The sequence below is a fragment of the Mustela nivalis genome, assembly GCF_964662115.1.
Source record: "Mustela nivalis genome assembly, chromosome: 3".
NCBI lineage: Eukaryota > Metazoa > Chordata > Mammalia > Carnivora > Mustelidae > Mustela > Mustela nivalis.
The window spans coordinates 155,078,473-155,100,188 of record NC_139022.1 but is presented as its reverse complement, the minus strand read 5'-3'; the positions used below and the strand labels follow the sequence as shown (position 1 = coordinate 155,100,188).

Genomic DNA, 21,716 nt, shown 5'->3' with positions numbered 1-21,716 from the left:
GGCCACCATTCACATTTCACTACTTTTGACCATATTCAAAATAAATGTATGCTTTAAGAAGCTTATGAACTGTTATTATCAAGCCCTAAATTAATAATTAATCTTATTAATGATCACTAAAGCATACAAATCACTTTATGCTTAGTTAAGGCACCTTAAATAAATAGCACTTAACAGTTTATAAAACTGTTATCTACAAGTATAAAACCTGATCCACACAACACACAGATGAGGACATTTTACAAAAGGAAACTAATGTCTAAGAACTAAATGGCTTACAAGGCACATAGTCAACATCAGAGCTAAGACTAAATCAAGACTCTTCTGACTCTTTACCACAATCTAACTTTGATAATTAACCAGAAGTTTGCTACAGATCAGTGTACCCACAAATTATTAGAGAAGAAACTATAGAAAAGTTGATCATTATAATTCAAAATATTTTTATATCACTTTTATGGGACTCACAGAAATCTCAGAAGTAGAAGTACCCCAGAGTCAACTACCTCATTTACAAATAAGAGAACAGAGATGAAAAGAGTAAAACTCATTCACCCACATTAGTGGTAAAGCCAGTACTAGAAGCCAGTCTGACTCTTTCCTAATCGAAGGTCTATCCACACTCCCATGGTCCTTCAAAAATTAACTAAAATAAAGGAACTATCTACTTCTCTGAACTCAGCTTTGTTTTAGAAGTTATCAGGAGAATCTCTATCAAAAAATCCATCTTTTAAAGACTACAAGGGGTGCTTGCATGGCTCAGTTAGTTAAGCATCCAATTCTTGACTGAGATTCTTTCCCTTTGCCCCTCCCTGCTACTCACATGAGCTCTGCAAAATAAATAAATCCTAGGGTGCCTGAGTGGCTCAGAAGGTTAAACATGGGCCTTCAACTCAGGTCATGTTTCTAGAGTCCTCAGATTGAGCTCCACATTGGGCCCTCTGCTCAGCTGGGAGTCTATGTCTCCCTCTCCCTGCCCCTGTCCCTGCTTGCGCTCACACACGTGTTCTCTCTCTTGTTGTCAAATAAATAAAATCTTTAAAGAAAGAAAAAAGAAACAAAGACTACAAATACGTAGGCTTCCTTGAAAACAAAGTATTTCCTGTATTTGAACCATTACATTTACTGTAATATCAGAGGCTGGAAACAGATCCAACTGTCATTACTGATCAGAAAAAGATGAATTAAAAATAAGGGCCCACAAAGGGTTTCCAATGGTTACACAAAGGCAATCAAGCAGTATGTTCTGGGCATTTCTGGCGAAGCTAAGGATGTGGCCAGAAGTTATCACCACAACTCCTATTGTACAGCTTATTTCATAGCAGAAAGAGAACTGTAAAGCTGAAGACCAGGAACAAAAATTCATCTCTGGGAGAGAAGAGCATGATTATGAATTGCCCCCACAGCCTCCTCCCTCTTTGGTACTCAAAGCACAGAGCAGAAGAAGAGAAGGACATGGCTACAATTTGCTTCTTGAGGTAATATAACAAAATAGCTTAGATGGACTTAAAAGGGTATTTTCATGAAGCACACTGAATAATGTATTTGAGTAGTTTTCGATGAAACTGTGTATGCTAATAAAACCCACCTGTCTGATAGTAGGTTTCAGCAACAGAAGGCTGAGGCTGGGCAGCAGCGGCCACAGCAGCAGCAGTGGCCGCTGGTTGTTGGTAGTACTGCTTACTGTCATATGCTACAGCAGGAGCTGTGGATCTTACATATGAGTACGAGTCCTAAAGAAAGGGAATGAAAGAAGATCTTGCCATAAGTGAAGTGGTAGGAAAAAATCCCCAACTCTATAAAGTATAATAAAGGAAAACAAAAAACTAACTATAGACCTATGTTTAAGAGTTAAATTCAAAACAAAGGGCCATCTATTTTTGGACTTTGAAAATAAGGTCAAAACCATTTCAAGCAGCATGTTTAACTTTCACCTGAGGGGAAAAAAAAAATCACTGAAACATTTTAAAATAATGCTTATCTTTAAAGTCCTATTAAGAAAGGGGGCATCTGCGTGGCTCTGTTGGTTAAGCGGTAGTCTTGATTTAGGCTTGGGTCATGATCTGAGGGTCCTGGGATCAAGTCTGGTGTTGCATTCTTGATAGGGAGTCTGCTTGAAGATTCACTCTCCCTCACCCTTCCCCCTGCTTGCTCCCTCACTGTGTCTCTCACACTCAAAAAAATAAATCTTAAAAAAAAAAAATTCTATTAAGAAATTCATAGCAGGGGCGCCTGGGTGGCTCAGTGGGTTAAGCCGCTGCCTTCGGCTCAGGTCATGATCTCAGGGTCCTGGGATCGAGCCCCACATCGGGTTCTCTGCTCAGCAGGGAGCCTGCTTCCCCCTCTCTCTCTGCCTGCCTCTCTGCCTACTTGTGATCTGTCTATCGAATAAATAAAATCTTTAAAAAAAAAAAAAGAAATTCATAGCAGTTTTGCTTTAAAATTGGATCTCACTGTAAAGACCACCTGTGTGTTCTAAGCTTTGTGACTATTCCAGCTTTCTTTTCATTCTTTTTTATTTACTACTACTACTATTATTATTATTATTAACAACTTATTTTTTTAAAAAGGCTCCATGCCGAGAATAGAGCCCAATGCAGGGCCTGAACTCATGACCCTGAGATCAAGACCTGAGCTGAGATTAAGACCTGGACGCTTAACCGACTAAGCCACCTAGGTGTCCCTATTTACCACTATCATTAACATAATGGATAGAAACTTCCGGATCAGGGAAAGGAAAGGGGAACACAGGTTCCAGGCAGAAGGAACACTATATATAAATCTCCAAGGCAGTGAGGATCAAGGTCAGCTGGGTGAATTCTGGCACTAAACAAAGTGAGGAGGGATGGGAAGGTATGTAGGTGGAGGCTGAAAAAGTAGGCAGGGCCCAGAGAATGATGGGCTTCATTAGCCTTATTAAAAACAATGGAATTTATTACATTTCACCTCTGGACATAATGAAAACAATCACACATGCAAAAAGGAATTCTGAGTTTAGTAACATGCACATTTTTAAAATTAAAGTTTATTTACTTATTTTTACAGAGAGAGCACAGGGAGGAGCAGCAAGGGAGAGGGAGAGAGAATTTCAAGCAGACTCCCCACTAAGAGCAGAGAGCCCACTGTGGGGCTCATCCCATGAACCCAGATCACAACCCGAGCTGAAATCAAGAGTTAGGCACAGCCAGCTGAGCCAGCCACTCAGGTGCCCTACAGCTTGCCAAATATTAATAAAAAATACTAAGATTATAATTTATATGTCAATTCATTACTTAACAAAATAAACTCATACATTAGAAAGAAAATAGAAAAACTAGGCAAAGTTCAGAAGAACCTAAAGCCAACAAAGAGAAAACAAGTTATTAAAGGATTAGAACCAGGGGAGCCTAGATGGCTCAGTCGGTTAAGTGTCTGACTCTTGATTTCGGCTCAGATCATGATCTCAGGGTCAGGAGACTGAGCCCTGCCTGCATCGGGGGGTCTGCACTCTGTAGGGAGTCTGCTTGAGATTCTCTCCTTCCCTCACCCCTACCTCCTGCATGTTCTCTCTCAAATAAATAAATATATCTTAAAAGAAAAATAAAGGATTAGAATCAAATTTAAATAACTAGTAATTTAGTACCATAATAAACATAGTACTAAAGGAATTAGATCTTCATGTCCCAAATAAGACAGAACCAAAAGCAACTACAGAATATAAGAGCAGCATCAATTTCTGTTACATATGAAGAAAGATGACTTTGAGAGGAAGAATGTGCAGGGAACAGAATTTCTGCCCTTGTAAAGAACCAAAAAGACACTATGTAATTGTTTGGCTCATATAGTTTAGGCTCATGGTTCCCAAAATAGGAGACAGAGGAATACCACCGTAGTACAAACAAGGTGCATTGTCCCTATTATCTTCATTTTTTTGGAAACCCTGGTTAAATATTTAACCAGTAATTAAAGCAAATTACTTCTAATTAAAGCAGACATAGATATAAAATGGACTGGAATGGACTCTGGGGAATTATTAATAAAAACTCATTGCAAGGGAACTTAATTCTTGGACTATGCCCTTAAATTACCTAAGAATATACATGCATTTCTATCATCTGAGGTATAGTTTGGAAGACCCAAGTTTGATAAGCACTGGCTTGGACATTATTATCATACACTGGGGTCAGTGATGGCTGCGTGTTAAGACTACTGAAACTAGTAGTTTTCTTACCTGGTAGTTCTGTGTAGTAGCTGGGGGTGGTGGTGGTGGTGCTTCCTGTTGTCTCTGGGTATAACCGTAGTCAGTTGCTGTATGTGCAGTGGGGTAACCTCCATAAGCAGCAGCTGTTGCAGCAGCTGCAACAGCTACTGGAGCAGGCCTGGCAACTGCGACTGTGGCGGCTGCTGGTGCATAGGCAGCAGTAACTGTGTGAGCAGCTACTGGAGCCTGATGGACAGTGTAGCTAGCAACTGTAGTTGGATGAGAGTAGGCTACACCCGAAGCTGGCTGCTGGCTATATTGTGGAGTAGAAGAATAAACACAATACAATTTAATTTTAAAATCTAAGAGTTTAATACAATAAAAAGCACATTTTTTAGAAATTTAATTATCGACTATGAAACACCAAGTATTTGAACACAATAAGCCTAGTCAATACCACATTTGTTACTGTTGTGTAATTTTTATTCCTTAATCTTAGTGCATTAGACAGTCACGCATACTATGCTTAAAATCATGGACCATATTACAAAGGAGGGATGACAAAATGGGATAAAAAGCAGTAGTAGGAAGAAAAGAAAACTTGATGAAACTAGGAATTTAAAAAAGTATTTGTTGCTTGTAGAGTTCTTTATATTCTACAGTTAAAAAAAAATCTCTACAAAGAAATAATGTTAAAAATACTGAATTCTAACTCCAATGGTAGAGAACATATGAAGCAGAAACTATTACCCAGTTGACTTAAATACTTCTGATACTCTAGGGTTGTAGTTCTCAACTGGGGGAGATTTTGCCCTCCAGGGACATCTGGCATGTCTGGAGATATTTTTGATGGTCAAACTGCAGAGGAGGTGGTAGTGTGTGCTACTGGCGTCTAGTGGGTGGAAGCCAGTGATGCTGTTACATATCCTACAGCGCACAGGACAGCTACCCACAACAAAGAATTATCCGAAGAATGTCAATAGTGCTGAGGTTGAGAAATCTTGCTCTAGGGCACAAAACCTACAACAGACTCTCTATTATTTTAAATAAATTACTCAAGTTACAGGCAGTGTTTCATTATACACATTTATTTCTCTCAAAAATGTAGCAGATGTTGCAAAAGGAGACCTAAGTCAGATGCTTTGCAATCATAACAATTTAAAACGCAAAGAGGCAAAAGCATTTTCCAATGTAAATGAAATAAATTTCCAGCTAAAGTTTGCAGAGTAATGTTTAACTTTTTTAAAATTTTAACTTTTAAATTGAGAGTCTATGTTACATAAAACCAAGGCTTATAGATGTTAAGCACATGAAAGTCTATTTGTCGTTCTAGGTTCTCTAAAATGCTCAAGATTACACTTGCTAAAGCTTTATTACCAAGGCAGAAATGCCTTCTAAAAAAAGAAGAGCCCCAACAGTTACTTAGCTGACAGGTCTTAGATGACCGTAAGTCTTAATATGAGCCAACAGTTAAGAATAGCCAAGAAAAAAATACCTGACTGAATTGAAGCTGAAGCTACTCTAAGAAGTGTCTAATTTATGGGTTATAGTACAGCATAGTCTTCCTGGTGTGCACACTACCCATACAAATATGGCATGGAATTAAAATCTGGGGCCACCACATCTTAACTGTATTAGAAAAAATACTAGTAATTACAATGTATTCAAAAGGAATCGATATGAAGCTTGTAAGTATGGCTACTATTTCACATAAAAAGTGGAGGAACATTCAGTCTAGAAGAGGTGACTGGGGAAGATATGAGAGCTGCCTTCTAATAGAAGAGACTTACTCCATGCTGCTCCAGAGAACAGAACTAGAACCAATGGATGGAAGGGTGGCAGATTTCAGCCCAATATGAAAAAGAAAAAAAAACAAAAACTTAGAACAAAGTCCAAAGAAACTCTTATAATTTATATTTGGATGAGGTTTTCCACATTTTGATATTAAAAGTAGCTAATATTTTCTACATATATGACAATTAAAAGACAGGAAAAGGGAAATTTAAATTGTAATAGTGGAAAAATTGGTTTGGGATTGACATTTTCTATGGATAATTCCATAGCCTTAAGAAAAAATGCCAATAACGTATATCTTCAAAATTCCTAGAACTGAAAAAAGAATTATATTTAAAATATAAATATACCAGTTCTGTGAAACTTGTATTTAACATTTACTGATAAAATTTCACACATTCAGACTACACTGCATAAAAAGGGTTTGGTTATGTAAAAATTCAGATATCTTGGATTCCTATACAGTTTCCATTCATCCCATTGCTCTTTATTGCACATCTGTTCACACTTCCTGGTCTCCAAAACTTGTCCTATAGGACAAAAAACAGAGTGGGAACAGAACAGGAATGTCAAGTCAACCAGGCAAGCAATCTGACTTATACTGGCTCTGATCCTTACAAGTCCATGTGACTAAAAAAGGGATGATGATATGCTCTGGTTTAAGCCTACTGCCCCCTCATAATCATTAACCGTATGCTCTCACACCTGTGTGTCTCAGTTTGAACAATAAATCTTATAATCTCCCTTCCCAGAAAGCATATAACAGGATGTCAGTACGCTTAGCAATTACCATATACTACATGCCTATGACTGCCTAACCTAAGTCTGATCTGTATAGTTAGATCTGCTCTGTACGGCTGGACCCATATCCTCCACCAAGAGCATCATGAAGAATAATGATCTAGTTCTAATTCCTATAGTTAAGGGCTAGGGCAACAATCTGTTGTTCAGAATAAAGATTTTCTAGTGTATTATCTTAAACCCATCTAGGAAATTCGTTTCAATCTGAAATATCCTTAGAAAATTGACTTTTATGTGATGTATATGACCAGCCTGGGTTATAGCAATTCAATTAAGTATCTAGTGGCTACGTAAATTTTCAAAAATTCAGGTCACGTCAAATTCTAATTAGTTTAAGCAAAATTAGTCTAAGATTGAAATATTTTAAACCAAGGTTTCGCCTAGTTTGTAGTACTCAAATAAGATATTAAATTATATGCCTTCATAAAACTTAAGACTTAATGGTCACTAAATGATTTTTAAAATAAAATAAGTAAATAAAAACCCCAAATTTTGTGCCATAAAAACATCTGTGAAATATGCAAAGACTTTCATTTCATCCAGCAGAGAAGCAGCTTCTATTTGGATAATATCCTTTGTAGATAAATTAAATCTAATAAATCAGTTTTAAACCAGGACAAATAATAACAAATTAAAAAACAAACACAAATATGGGACGAGCAAGGTTAAGAAATACATAAAGTGGAAGGGTGTTTCTCTTGGGAGAAGAAAAAGGTAAATAAAGTATTTAAGGAATTATTAATATTAAAAAGTAGTAACACTTTTATATTCTTGGACTTAACCTGGAGGTTAATGGCCAGCTTTCTCCTTGCTTACCAGAAAGTGAAACCAGCCAGAGAGTCCTTACAAAATAGCTGACCCAAACCACCATTCGAAGAAAGCCTATAGAAACTGCAAAAGAAATAGGAATGGTCCTGCAGGAAATGGATATCTCAATGCAACAAACAAGAATTTTCACAAACTCTAATTTGTAGTCATAAAGTAAGAACTTAACATCAGTCAGAAGATAAAGTTAAGGGATATAGACAAGATCAGGATATAAAAAATTATAAAAGAGAAGATAAATCTAGGAAGTCCAATATCCAACTATAAGGAATTCTGAAAAGAAAAAAGCAAATTAAAGAAATTAAGAAAGAATACTTCCTACTCTGGAAGGGAGACGCATATTTTCAAATTTAAAGGGTCTACAGAGGGATGCCTGGGTGGCTCGGTTTGTTAGGCATCTGCCTTCAGCTCAGGTCATGATCCCTGGGTCCTGGGATAGAGCTCCATTATCAGGCTCCCTGCTCAGTAAGGAGCCTGCTTCTCTCCCTGCTTGTGTTCTCTCCTCCTCTCTCTTAAATAATGAATGAAATCTTTTAAAAAGGGCCTACAGAGTGCAAAATAGAATGAAGGGCCAACATCTAGAAACATACAGCATTTCACAACATCTCAAGGTTAAAAAAAAACATCTTTCAAAGTCTCCAAAGAAAAAGTCACCTGCATACAACTAAACAAAAACCAGTTTAACACATACACTAGTGGTTAGAAAACAGCTGACTAAAGTCTTAAAAATATGAGAGAAAATGGTTATTAATACAGAGTTCTGCACCCAGCTAAATCACTAAGACAGAATAAAGGGTTTTTTCCTTTCTTTCTTTTCTTTTGACATTCAAGAACTGAGTTTACCTCCTATATACCTTTTCTTTGGAAGTGACATGAAGATGTACTTTAACAAAAAAATAAACCAAGAAAGAAATCATGGGGTCCTATAAATAGTGGATCCAAACCCAGGAGGGAGATGAGAGCCCAGGTCAGCAGCTATGCATCGGGCCCAAAGAAGCAGTGAGCTTGGACTCGAAGTGAAAAAAGACAGAAGCCTCCAGGAGAATGATATCCAGGAAGATAAAGAACTGGACAACAGACAGTAGACCAGAAGCTTGGAAAAACATTAAAATACAATCAAGGGGGATGCCTGGGTGGCTCAGTGGGTTAAGCCTCTGCCTTCGGCTCAGGGAGTCCGTCCCACCATCAGGTTCCTTGCTGGGCAGGGAGCCTGCCTTCTCCCTCTGCCTGCCTCTCTGCGTTCTCTCAATCTCTCGCTCTCTCTGACAAATAAATAAATAAAGTCTTAAGATACAATCAAGGCACCAAAAAGATTTTGGGGGAAAAAAGGTAATGGAAGACTTCAGCAGGGGCACCTGGGTGGCTCAGAGAGTTAAGCCTCTACCTTCAGCTCTGGTCATGATCTCAGAGTCCTGGGATTGAGCCCCGCATCAGGCTCTCTGCTCAGCGGGGAGCCTGCTCCCCCCCTTATGATCTCTGTCAAATAAATAAAATAAAATATTAAAAAAAAAGACTTCAGCAAATATGACGTTACTCAAGAAAGGCATGATCTTGGTAAAAGATACCACAGTTAAGCAATTAGTAGGATGTAAAAATAGTAAACATCCATTAGAACTTGAACTGAGGAATATTCTTCTATTAAGTGGTACACGGTTGTAAAAATGGAACACATTAGGAATAATAATCTTAGAACACTACCACCTGGGTCCACAGTAAGTACTATTTACAGTCATAATAAAGTTTCTGCCATAATAAAGTTTTAGAATCAACCTAAATTACAGAAGATAAACTATGATTACAGAATATAAATGTTAATCGCAAGTACAACTACAGCTAAGTTGGGGGATGGGGTGGGAAAAGAAGGAAAGTAAAGCACCAGAGTTTCAAGATTCTTTTCCTAAAATAGAGAGTACTGAGATACTGACTACCTTTGTTGAAAATGGGGGAGTGTCTGAAAATAACAGAAACAGCCATATCATTTAACTTGGAAGGAGAAATGAGAAGCATGAGAGAATATATACTAAATCTTAACTACGATTATAGGAAATCAAAATATAATGTGTAAAAAGTCAATAAATTAAGACACAGGGAAGCATATTATTTTATGATATGGAGTTAGAAATAAAACCAGAATGCAGACAAACCATAAGTGACTCTTAATCTCACAAAACAAACTGAGGGTTGCTGGGGGGAGGGGGTTTGGGAGAAGGGGGTGGGATTATGGACATTGGGGAGGGTATGTGCTTTGGTGAGTGCTGTGAAGTGTGTAAACCTGGTGATTCACAGACCTGTACCCCTGGGGATAAAAATATATGTTTATTAAAAAAAAAAAAAAAAAAAAAAAAAGAAAGGACAAATACCCAACTTTTGTAGCAGCATGGACTGGAAGAGATTATTATGCTGAGTGAAATAAGTCAAGCAGAAAGAGTCAATTATCATATGGTTTCACTTATTTGTGGAGCATAACAAATAGCATGGAGGACATGGGGAGTTAGAGAGGAGAAGGGAGTTGGGGGAAATTGGAAGGGGAGGTGAACCATGAGAGACTATGGACTCTGAAAAACAATCTGAGGATTTTGAAGGGGTGGGGGGTGGGAGTTTGGGGTACTAGGTGGTGGGTATTATAAAGGGCACGAATTGCATGGAGCACTGGGTGTGGTGAAAAATAATGAATACTGTTATGCTGAAAATAAAAAATAAATTAAAAAAAAAAAAAAAAAAAACCAGAATGCATTAAAGGTGGGAGTCTCTACAAAGCGGAATTGGGGATAAGGGATTAAGAAAATAAGTGAATGTTGTTTTCATTAAAAGCCCTTCTATGGATGCCTGAATGGCTCCGTCAGTTAAGTGACTCTTGGTTTTGGTTCAGGTCATGATCTCATCAGGGTTGTGTGACTGAGCCCCACACCAGGCTTCACGCTCAGTGTGGAGTCTGCTTGAGAATCACTCCCTCTCCTCCTCCACTACACGCACATGTGTGCTCACTCCCTCTAAAATAAATAATAAATAAAATCTAAAAAAATTCCCTTCTATACTATTTTTAATTACATTATGTATTATTCTGGGGGAGGGCATAAAAGATAATTTTCAAACTGGTTAGCTCAATGACCAACCAACCACAAATTTAAAATACTCCTGTCTAGGTATTCTAATATAATTTTTTAAAAAAAGATTTTAGGGTGGCTCAGTGGGTTAAAGCCTCTGCCTTCGGCTCAGGTCATGATCCCAGGGTCCTGGGATCGAGCCCCGCATCGGGCTCTCTGCTCAGCAGGGAGCCTGCTTCCTCCTCTCTCTGACTGCCTCTCTGCCTACTTGTAATCTCTGTCTGTCAAATAAATAAATAAAAATTAAAAAAAAAAGATTTTAATTTACTTATTTGACAGAGATTGCACAGTAGGCAGAGTGGCTGGCAGAGGGAGAGAAAAGCACACTCAATTCTAATTTCTACATTTCTGGTCTCGACCTAACCTATACCCAACTCTGAGCCCATTTTTAGTGCCTTTAAATTCCATTATGACCTGGATTTACATTATACTAAGGTTATAGTCACTACCAGCATTAAAACATCTATGCATACTAATGGTCTGTCCATGTAAGTGGCATCTGGTAACAGGAAAAACATTCCTATACCTCTTTTACTTTCTGTACAGCAGTGATTTTCAAAATAGGATCCAAGGCCTGCTCGGATCCAGGAGGTTATCCCTTTTTCAATTACAGATTGCCTTCATATAATTTAATCCAAACAATTTATTGCAACACACTGAATGCAGAAGCAGACCAAGCACCAAAAAAATTTAAAAAAACTTTTAAAAATATTTTTTAAAATTAGCATATAATGTATTATCTGCTCCAGGGGTAGAGGTCTGTGAATCGTCAGGCTTAAACACTTCACAGCACTCACCATAGCACATACCCTCCCCAATGTTCATAACCCAACCACCCTCTCCCTAACCACCCCCGCCCCCCACAACTCTCAGCTTGTTTTGTGAGATTAAGAGTGTCTTATGGTTTGTCTCCCTCCCGATACCATCTTGTACCATTAATTCCTTCCCTAACCCCCAAAACCCCCACTTTGCCTCTCAAATTCCTCATATCGGGGAGATTATATAATTGTCTTTCTCTGATTGACTTATTTCACTCAGCATAATACCCTCTAGTTCCATGCACGTTGTTGCAAATGGCAAGATTTCATTTCTTTTGATGGCTGCATAGTATTCCATTGTGTGTTACACACACACACACACACACACACACACACCCTTTATCCAATCATCTGTGGATGGACACCTAGGTTCTTTGCATAGTTTGGCTATTGTGGACATTGCTGCTATGAACACTTGCTCGCACATGCTCCTTCAGATCACTACATTTTTATCTTTAGGGTAACTACCCAGTAGCATGATTGCTAGGTCGTAGGGTAGATCTATTTTCAACTTTTTGAGGAACTTCCTTGCTGTTTTCCAGAGTGGTTGCACCAGCTTGCATTCTCAGCAACAGTGCAGGAGTTAAGTGACCTTTCTCCGCATCCTCACCAGCATCTGTCAGTTTCCTGACTTGTTAATTTTAGCCATTCTGATTGGTGTGAGGTGGTATCTCATAGTGGTTTTGATTTGTATTTCCCTGATGCCAAGTGATGTGGAGTGCTTTTTCATGTATCTGATGGCCACCTGGATGTCTTCTTTGCAGATGTGTATGTTCATGTCCACTGCCCATTTCTTGACTGGATTATTTGTTTTTTGGATGTTGAGTTTAATAAGTTCTTCTTTATAGATTTCGAATACTAGCCCTTTATCTGATTACATTGTTTGCAAATATCTTCTCCCATTCTGTCAGTTGTCTTTTGGTTTTGTTGACTGTTTCCTTTGCTAAAGCACCAATCATTTTAATTGAGATATTAAAAAGATTTATAAAAATCTTTGTAAAGATATAAAACAATGCCTTGTCTCCCTATTTTTGGAGGACAGGATATAGTTATTTCTTTATAGTTACATAAAGAAACTTGGGGTTAACATGTAGTAATCTTATTTTGAAATCATTTAATAAATATCTTCTTAAAAATTCTAGGGCAGTAAATAAGTATAACCAACATAAACAAAAGCTCTAGGGGTCTTCGATAACTCTAACTGCTTTAGGGGTCCCAAAACCGTAAGCTTCAAGAACTACCATTTTATGATATAGAGCATTAACTCTGATTCATCATTCATTTTCCTGCTCTTTACACCTTTAAACAAAAACATTTTCTTCTATTCTGTAACAGGGAGAAGTTCTCAGGGAAAATGAGCAGCGCACATGGTCAGAGCCCGAGGTCTGTTGCTTACAACTGCAATATTCCTATCGAGGGCTCCAAATCTCCCAGTTTACCCAGTGTGCTGTTCACAAACATCATTTTCTGTGTTAGCAGACATGAATGGTATTGGGAAGCAATAGCCTACAACTCTGGGACTCCCACAAGAAACCAGCACAGAAGATGAATTAGAAAAAAGTCCATTTTCCCTTTCAAGAGAAAATTGTAGAAGAACCTTTCCTAGCTCAGCCTTGGCTCTGGGTAAAAGGGAGAGAAATATCCCTAACAATTCTTTTTTTTTTTTTTTTTTTAATGAGAGAGCAGTGTGCAGGCATGGGGTGGGGGAGTGGGGCAGAGGGAGAGGGAGGGAGAGAATCCTAAGCAGGCTCCACACCCAGCATGGAGCCCATCAGGGGGTTCCACCTCACGACCCGGAGAGACCCTGAGATCATGACCCGAGCCAAAATCAAGAGTTGGATGCTTAACCTACAGAGGCATCCAGACACTCTTTACCTGACAATTCCTTTCTTTTCTTTTTTTAAATATTTATTTGAGAGAGATATAGTGAGAAAGCACATGAGCAGGGTGGGGGGATACAGGGAGAGGGAGAAGCAGGCTCCCCGCTGAGCAGTAAGCCCAATGTGGGATGCGATCCCAGAACTCTGGGATCATGACCTGAGCCAAAGGCAGAAGCTTAACCAAATAAGCCACCCAGGCACCCCTCCTGAGACAAATCTTTATGACAAGTTAGCCTTCCCTTAGGTTTGAGTTCTCAAATTCACCTTATCTGACTAGGAAAACTCCAAGCTAAGAAGTTAGTTTAGTAGATCTCTGAGCTGATAGTACTTTCACATGCCAGAAAATACATTTTCCTCTCTAAATGCTACAGTGTTCTAAGAAACAGAAGATCTCAATAAAAACAACACAACAATCCTATAAGGAAACAAGTTACTAGAAGCAAGAGTTTGCAGAATAAAAAAAAATTTTTTTTGAAAAGCCTGAAAGCACTAGAATTATTGAATACAAAATATAAAATAAGTAACTTAAAAAAGTAAAAAAGGGGCATCTGGGTGGCTCAGTCCACTAAGCATCTGACTCTTAATCTCAGCTCTTTTTTTTTTTTTTTTTTAAAGATTTTACTTATTTACTAGAGAGAGAGAGAGAGAGAGAGGAGGGGCACAGGGAGAGGATCTCAAGCTGACTCCTCAGCACAGAGCCCATGAGAGGCTCAATCTCATGACCTTGAAATCATGACCTGAGCCAAAACCAAGAGTCAGACACTTAACTGACTGAGCCACCCAGGCTCAGGTCTTGATCTTAGGTGTTTTTGAGTTCAACTCTGCATTGGACTCTGCACTGGGTGTGAAGCCTACTTAAAATAATAATAATAATAATAATAATTTTTTAAAAAAGGTAAACGATTAGACTATCAAAACTAAGACTCAGGACCATGAAGTTGATTAAAAAACGAAAACAAAAACAAAAAAAAACCCAAAAAACCAACCAGATGAATTTTTAAAAGAAAAGACCTCCCAGAAATGAAATACAGTATATAAAAATTATAATCAGAAACTTAGAAAGGCATTACATAACTGATTAGACATGGCTGACAAAAAACTTAGTGAACTAGAAAGTTATCCCCACAATTACTCAGAATGCACTCAGAGACAAAGAGATGAAAAATAACAGAGGCTTAAAAACGACGAGGATAGGATAATAAGTAATAAGTTACATCTAAGGAGAGCTGCAAATGGAGAAAATGAATAGAGGAAACACATCTAAAAAGAGTATCTGAGATTTCCCAAAATTAATGAAAGATTAATTTGAAAGCCCCAAAAAGGTAAGAGAAGCACCGAGAGGGGAAAAAACAAAGTGCCTAACAGAGACTGAGGACTTCTCCAAAATGAGGAAGGTGAGATTAAAACAACAACAACAACAAAAAACCCCTGTTACTAGTACAACCATATTAAAGGACATTCTTTAAGATTTTTTTTAGGAAGAATAAAAATGATCTCAGAATGCATGTCATGTTAAGAAAGTGAAATATGAAGGCAAATTTAAATAATCAATGACTATATAAAATAATGGTATTCAACAATGATGGGTTGTGGGGTTAAAATGTAAAATACTATACAATAATAGCACAAAAATCACCAGAGGACTGATCAAAGCTAAAGCATTTTAAGTCCCTGTATTGTTCAGAAATGTAAATAAAGATAATGATTTACTTTAAACTACATAAAATCTTCATGATAAATTTTTAGAGGAACCACTATAAAACAGAAGCAGATGTTCAATTTCTGACCTTATAAAAGGAATGAGACAAGGTTTCAATCAAGAAAACGAGACTGCTTCTATACTCACATTGTGGGGTATGTTTCTCCTCCCCTGGAAAACATATTCTGTGTGTGTGCATTATTTTCAATTCTGGATAAAATGGCAAAGTAACTGACAGACAAAACGCTTTTTTCCTTTTCATGGCATACAAAATACAATTTGGTCTTTTCATTAGTCCAAGCTGAATGTTCAACACTGTTGGACTTTTCTATTTTCTAGGTCAAATTATGGCATTTTATGTACCTACCAATTCACAGATTTTTCTTTATACTACATTTAATATTTTATGATGTGACAAAGATGCAAAATTAAACTTCCTCAGAGAATCACCCCAAAGACAAACCATCTTTATTCTGTACACTTGATATTATATATCATGCTCCCATTATCTTTACAACACTATTCAAACAATAACTATTGCAGAATTTTAGAAGAAATTTAAATGTCTTCTAAGAACTAGAACAAATAAAATAAAATCCTACAATTTTTACTAACACATTATTACTAACACATTACACTAGCAGACTATTAGTGGGTCAGGGTGGTTAAATGTTATATAATATGAAAACTGTTAAGTTTTCTTGGGATCCATAACTCATAGTATACCAAGAAAAAAAGTCATTACCATTACCTGGATCCACTGGACCTTTTGCACTTTTGTACTTCTGAAGTCATTTGACAAATTATGTACACAAGAATAAGGGATAATAATACCATCGATGATAATAAAACCTATCAGAAATCTTAAAAGCAGCAGTAGACCCTAATTTTTATTCCATTTGCTCCTGGTTTTAAAATGAACCATGTTCTCTGAACAGAACCGCTAATCAACTTTCATGCGCGAATCTGTAACATTTCTCTCTCATAAATGCTGACTGCAGATTTCAAATATTATCTCTAATGAATTCTAACTTATCATTCTTCTGGTTTTTCTTTTTGTACCTGCACTGCCAAAATGCAATGCTTGCAAAATTTTTAAAAACATTTGATGGACTGGGGTGCCTGGGTGGCCCAGCTAGGGTTAGAGCATCTGCCTTTGGCCCAGTCATAATCCCAGAGTCCTGAGACTGAGTCCCGCATCAGGCTCCCTGTTCAGCGGGGAGCCTGCTTTTCCCTCTTTCTCTGCCCTTCCCTCTGCTTGTGTGCGTTCTCGCTCAGTCAAAAACAAACGAAAACCCAAAAAACCCACAAAAAACATTTGATGGCCTTAAGAGAGATAGTCATCTTCTTTGCTCCATAACCACAAAACATTTTCAATTTTAAGTTTGGAATGATCAATATATAATCAGTCTTTTCCTTTCTACACTATTGATCTCCTCCAAATTATCTTTGAATACATACCTGCCTTCAGCATCTATCCACTAAAAAAATCATATGAAGTAAATTCTGGTGCACAAACATCACAGAAGATGAAAGAACTGCTGCCATATACACTTTTAGCAAACTGAGATGTTCGAGATCTTTTCATGGAATATTACACCATGAAGTCACTCTTACTAACTGACCTGATAAAAACACCATATTTACTTTTTTTAACCTTAGAAAAACTTATCTTTCACTCACTGACTTCCCAGTTAAAAAAATTTTCACCTAGGACACTGTACCTGAAGATTTTTGGTCTGAGATCTTGCTTTTACAATCAATTTTACTAACTATCATCATTAGTCTAGAGTGATGCTGTTTTTTTGCATTCATGTTATTTATCTAATAATTGTTAAGCATCTTCCTGTCTTTTCTTCTCTGCCAATATGGACAGAGTATGGACAATTTGGAATGCTCAGCTGTGCTGAAGGAAAAAACTAAAAGCTAACTATAAAAGCAGTGTCTCTACTTTCTTTCATACCATCTTCAAAGATGCAAAAATTGGGTGACTGGGTGGCTCAGCTGGTTAAGTGTCTGCCTTCAGCTTAGCTCATGATCCTGGAGTTCCTGGATGGAGCCTGGCATCAGGCTTCCTGCTAGGAAAGCCCCTTACCCTGCTATCTTGTTCTTCCTCAAATAAATAAAATCTTTAAAAAAATAAAAGATGCATGTGCTATGGTGAGTGCTGTGAAGTGTGTAAACCTGGCGATTCACCCCGGGGATAACCAATTTGTTTTACTATTGTACCACCCTTCTAGGTAATTCCAACATTCCTCCATTTTTCTATCGTATTAGTCTTTTTTAGAGTAGTTGGCAAAAAGTGACAAAAGGAAATAATTCCCAAGATAATGAAACAGCAAAATGTTTCAAGACAGGGAAAAATAAAATCCATTTACCATTTATCATACAGTAAATCTTAGACTTATAAAAAGGATCCAGTGGATCCATATAGTAATTGGAAAATAAAATGGATTTCATTCCACTTATTTTTTTTTAAAAGATTTTATTTATTTATTTGGCAGGGAGAGAGCTCAAGCAGGGGGAGTAGCAGAGGGATAAGAAGAAGCAGGCTCTTAGGTCAGCAAGGAAATCCGACGCAGGACTCGATCCCAGCACCTGGGACCATGACCTGAGCTGAAGACAGAGGCTTAACTGAGTCACCCAGGCACACTATTCCACTTTTTTTTTTTTAAGATTTTATTTATTTATTTGACAGAGATCTCAAGTAGGTGGAGAGGCAGGCAGAGAGAGAGAGAGAGAGAGAGAGAGAGAGAGAGGAGGAAGCAGGCCCCCTGCTGAGCAGAGAGCCCGACATGGGGCTCGAACCCAGGACCCTGGGACCACAACCTGAGGTAAAGGCAGAGGCCCCAACCCACTGAGCCACCCAGGCACCCCAACACTATTTAACTTTTTTTTTTTTTTTTAAAGATTTTATTTATTTATTTGACAGAGAGAGATATCACAAGTAGGCGGAGAGGCAGAGAGAGAGAAGGAAGCAGGCTTTCCACAGAGCAGAGACCCCGACGCGAGGCTCGATCCCAAGACCCTGGGATCATGACCTGAGCTAAAGGCAGAGGCTTTAACCCACTGAGCCACCAAGGTGCCCCACACTACTTAACTTTTAAAAATTAGAGGATTTTCTTTGGAAGACCTCTAAGGAAGAAAAAGTCATGAAATGGCAATCCTTTTAACTATGTGTAAATAAAACTGCTCAAAAATCAAACCCCACAAACGTCTGGGTACATAAAATTAATTATGTACGCCATAAGTTAGATACCATAATTAAACCAAAGTACCCTTTAACTTTCTGAACTCAAGAAAAATTTTGCCAGTGAAAGAAAAGCTGGTAGATACCATAAGTCAATTAAACCAAAATGCCCTATAACTTTCTGAACTCAAGAAAAATTTCCCCAGCGAAAGATAAGAACACTCACACTAAGTGAGATGAAACAAAACTAAAAATAGCCTCCTAACACTTAAGGTCAGTTTTTATTGTCAAATGTTTTACAAACACACCAGGAGTATTTTCAGAAGTCTTTTGATTTCATAAATGTGGGAAACGAATTACAAATGTGTAATAAGATCCTGAAATTCTTAAAAGTAGGATAACCAGATATTCTAAAAGTAATGGATAGCCACTTAAAATTGTAAGCAAGAGTGTTGTGCTGAATTTACATTTTATGATGAGCATTCTGTTTATAATAAAAAATGGTTTGGGGTGGGTATAACTTGGAGTGAGAGAAATCATAAAGCCATCTTCATAAATCAGAGCATTCTTTGCCCTCATCTATATGGTTACTATTTAAATGGCTTCTATATTATTTTTCTTATCAAAAAAGTAGATTTCTTCAAACTTTTCAAAAACATTCTTTCCGAGTTAAAGCCGACTACCCTATCACTGTAATGCATTTTATATACTATATTTTCCAAGAAATAAAAAAAATTTAAAAATTTTATTTTCATCCATCAAGAATAGTGCTTCCCAATATTTTATGCCCCTTTGATCTCTAAGACCCTCAAGAATTTATATGAATACTAAATTAGACCACAAAACTTTTTTTTTTTTTAGCCCCCAGGATGAAGGTCCAAGTATGTGGACAGAAAAGCAGGTTTCTAACAAAAGATCTAGGACACAAGCAGTAAAGTTAACCTTATCCACCTCACAGTGAGGCTGGGGAAACAGGGAGAAGGCCTTTCCCTCCAGGGACACTGTGCATGCCCTAATAGAGACCACAAAACTTACTTTAAGCAAAATTTTATCATAGTCTTTCTGTAGTTCCAAATAAGTAAACTTGAGGTTTTCTATAATGGCCACCCATTAAAATTATACCTATAATTTGATAACTAACATTGCTTACTACCTCTCTTCTTCTGGTTTTTATGACATTCTCATAGCTCTTTGCCTACTCTGTATTTGTTTCTTTCTCTGGCCCTACTTTAAACACAGATGTTCTCCAAGTCTGCTCTGTTTTTTTTCTTTCATTCATTCAAAAATGTTTACTAAATGATGCATTTCATACACTTGTATATAATGGGGATCACTACCATATAAATGATATCCAGATTCATACTTCCAACCCTTATCCCTTTCCTAAGCTTCATTTCCAAATGGTCTACTGAATATAATAGCTAACATTAATGGGGATGTAATATATGCCAGGGACTGTTTCCAGAACTCTGCAAATACTACATTAATGAATCCTCAAAACACAATGGAGAATGTAGAAGCCTCCCGGGATGCTGGTAATATTGTTTTTATTTTTATCTGGGTGCTGGTTATACAGGTATATTCAGTATATGACATCTCATCAAGCTATACTATTATATGTGCAGTTCTTTTTATATATATTGCACTTTAACAGAGAATTTTTTTAAAAATCTCAATCCTATGAGGTAAGGAACAGTATTATCTCCAGATTAAAGATGAAGAAACTTAAGTATCAAGAAACTGTTTCTCCACTGTCAAATGGCAAGTGGTATAGGGTACCAGGATTCAGCTCAGGTAGTCTGACTTCAGACCCAACGACTCTCAATCATACCAAGCATCATACAATTCTGTCGTGGCTCAACACATTTCCTCTGTCTAAAATGATCTTCTCTCAGTGGCACCTGGGTGGCTCTGCTGGCGAAGCATCTGCCTTCAGCTCAGATCATGATCCAAGGGATGGAGTCCCAAGTCAGGCTTCCTAATCAGCAAGGAGCCTGTTTCTCCCTTCCCCTCTGCTGCTTCCCCTGCTTATGCTCTCAAATAAATAAAATCCTAAGGAAAAAAAATAATAAAATGCTTTAAAATAAAAAAATAATAAAATAATCTCCCTCATTTTTCTGCGTGGAAGACTATGAAGCATATCCCTAATTTCATAGTCAGAATCCTCCAATTCCCCATTTTAGTATTTCATTAAAATTCAGGTATGATCATAAATTTACATAAATGTAAACTCCTGAGTGCACAGACTGCACATATTGTAGATACTCATTAAATATCATGTGTTACTCCCTAAAAATGTATTTTAACATATGTATTATATATGAGAAGATTTATATTAAAACAAAAAAAACCAATGTCATATTTATTTAATCTTTATTTGTCCTCTACATGCATGAAAGCACACAGCTTTCACACAACACTCAGAAATGCTATACTCAGAACAGTGACCCTAATTCTAAGGTAAGAGTGCCAAGGACATAAATTGTCTGGAGCATAGTAGGTGCACTCCACACCTTTAATCATGTACCTACTAATTCTAACACAATCTGTCAATTACTACACTTACAAGCCCCAAGCTCTGTCTTCTGGTTAACCTGATGGTGTACTTCCGAAAAATAACTTGGCTGGTTTTACAAATATGTCTATTTAAACATTTATACCTTATAATCCAACTGCTCATAATTCCATCTCTGGGATCTCAGTTTTAATCCAGTGATCTATGTCTATCCCTATACCGAATAAAGTTTGTGTATGTGGTAACATATGACCTTGCTTGTCATATTATTACAAATCTGTCATGACTACTTTTGGACAAATATTGTCTTCATCACCACCATTAGAATCTCTTTTGATCCAGTAACTCAAAAAACCTGTTGTGATTTTACTGGAATTACATTAAATATATAGATTACTTAGGAGAAAGCTGATAAATTTTTTAAATAAGATTTTATTTATTTATTTGACAGAAACACAGCGAGAGAGGGGACACAAGCAGGGGGAGTAGGAGAGGGAGAAGCAGGCTTCCCACCGAGCAGGGAGCCTAGGATCACTAACAGAGCCAAATGCAGATGCTTAACGACTGAGCCACCTAGGTGCCCCGAAAACTGTTAACTTGATGGTATTGATTTTTTTCACTCCATGAACCCAGCCCATCCTCATTTATTTATGTCTTTTATGGGCTTTATATCCTAATGTATTTTTTTCCTTAAGTGTTCTGCAAATTTCATTTGTTTTATTTCTACTTAATAGGCTTTGTGGCTATATAAAAACAAGATTTAATTTGAAATTTATTAATTCAATATTGCTGAAATAGTAACTTTACCAATTTTTGCCTAATCTTAGATCCAGAAAATCTGAATGCTTATTATATCTCATATTTTTGTCTATCACTTGCAAATAAAAAATTTCCTTCCTTCCCAATTAAA

General features: G+C 37.3%; 2 protein-coding genes across 5 annotated transcripts in view; one reads left to right on the top strand and one right to left on the bottom strand.

Moving 5' to 3' along the window:
• Window positions 1-21,716, top strand: part of SUB1 (SUB1 regulator of transcription) — a 484,727-nt gene that overhangs the window by 356,671 nt on the left and 106,340 nt on the right. The window lies entirely within an intron of this gene.
• Window positions 1-21,716, bottom strand: part of ZFR (zinc finger RNA binding protein) — an 86,366-nt gene that overhangs the window by 59,378 nt on the left and 5,272 nt on the right. For 2 of the 4 annotated variants that reach the window (XR_014309969.1, XM_082724482.1), the window contains exons 3-5: window positions 5,971-5,994; window positions 4,211-4,493; window positions 1,589-1,733 (exon numbers count right to left, since the gene is read on the bottom strand). Coding sequence is in view for 2 of the 4 variants with exons in the window: in XM_082724482.1 (XP_082580608.1) it covers window positions 1,589-1,733; window positions 4,211-4,493; window positions 5,971-5,994 (452 nt within the window). In the remaining 2 variants the exon portion in view is untranslated. The remainder of the gene's footprint in view (window positions 1-1,588; window positions 1,734-4,210; window positions 4,494-5,970; window positions 5,995-21,716) is intronic. The other 2 variants (XR_014309968.1, XM_082724483.1) reach the window with 1 other exon arrangement.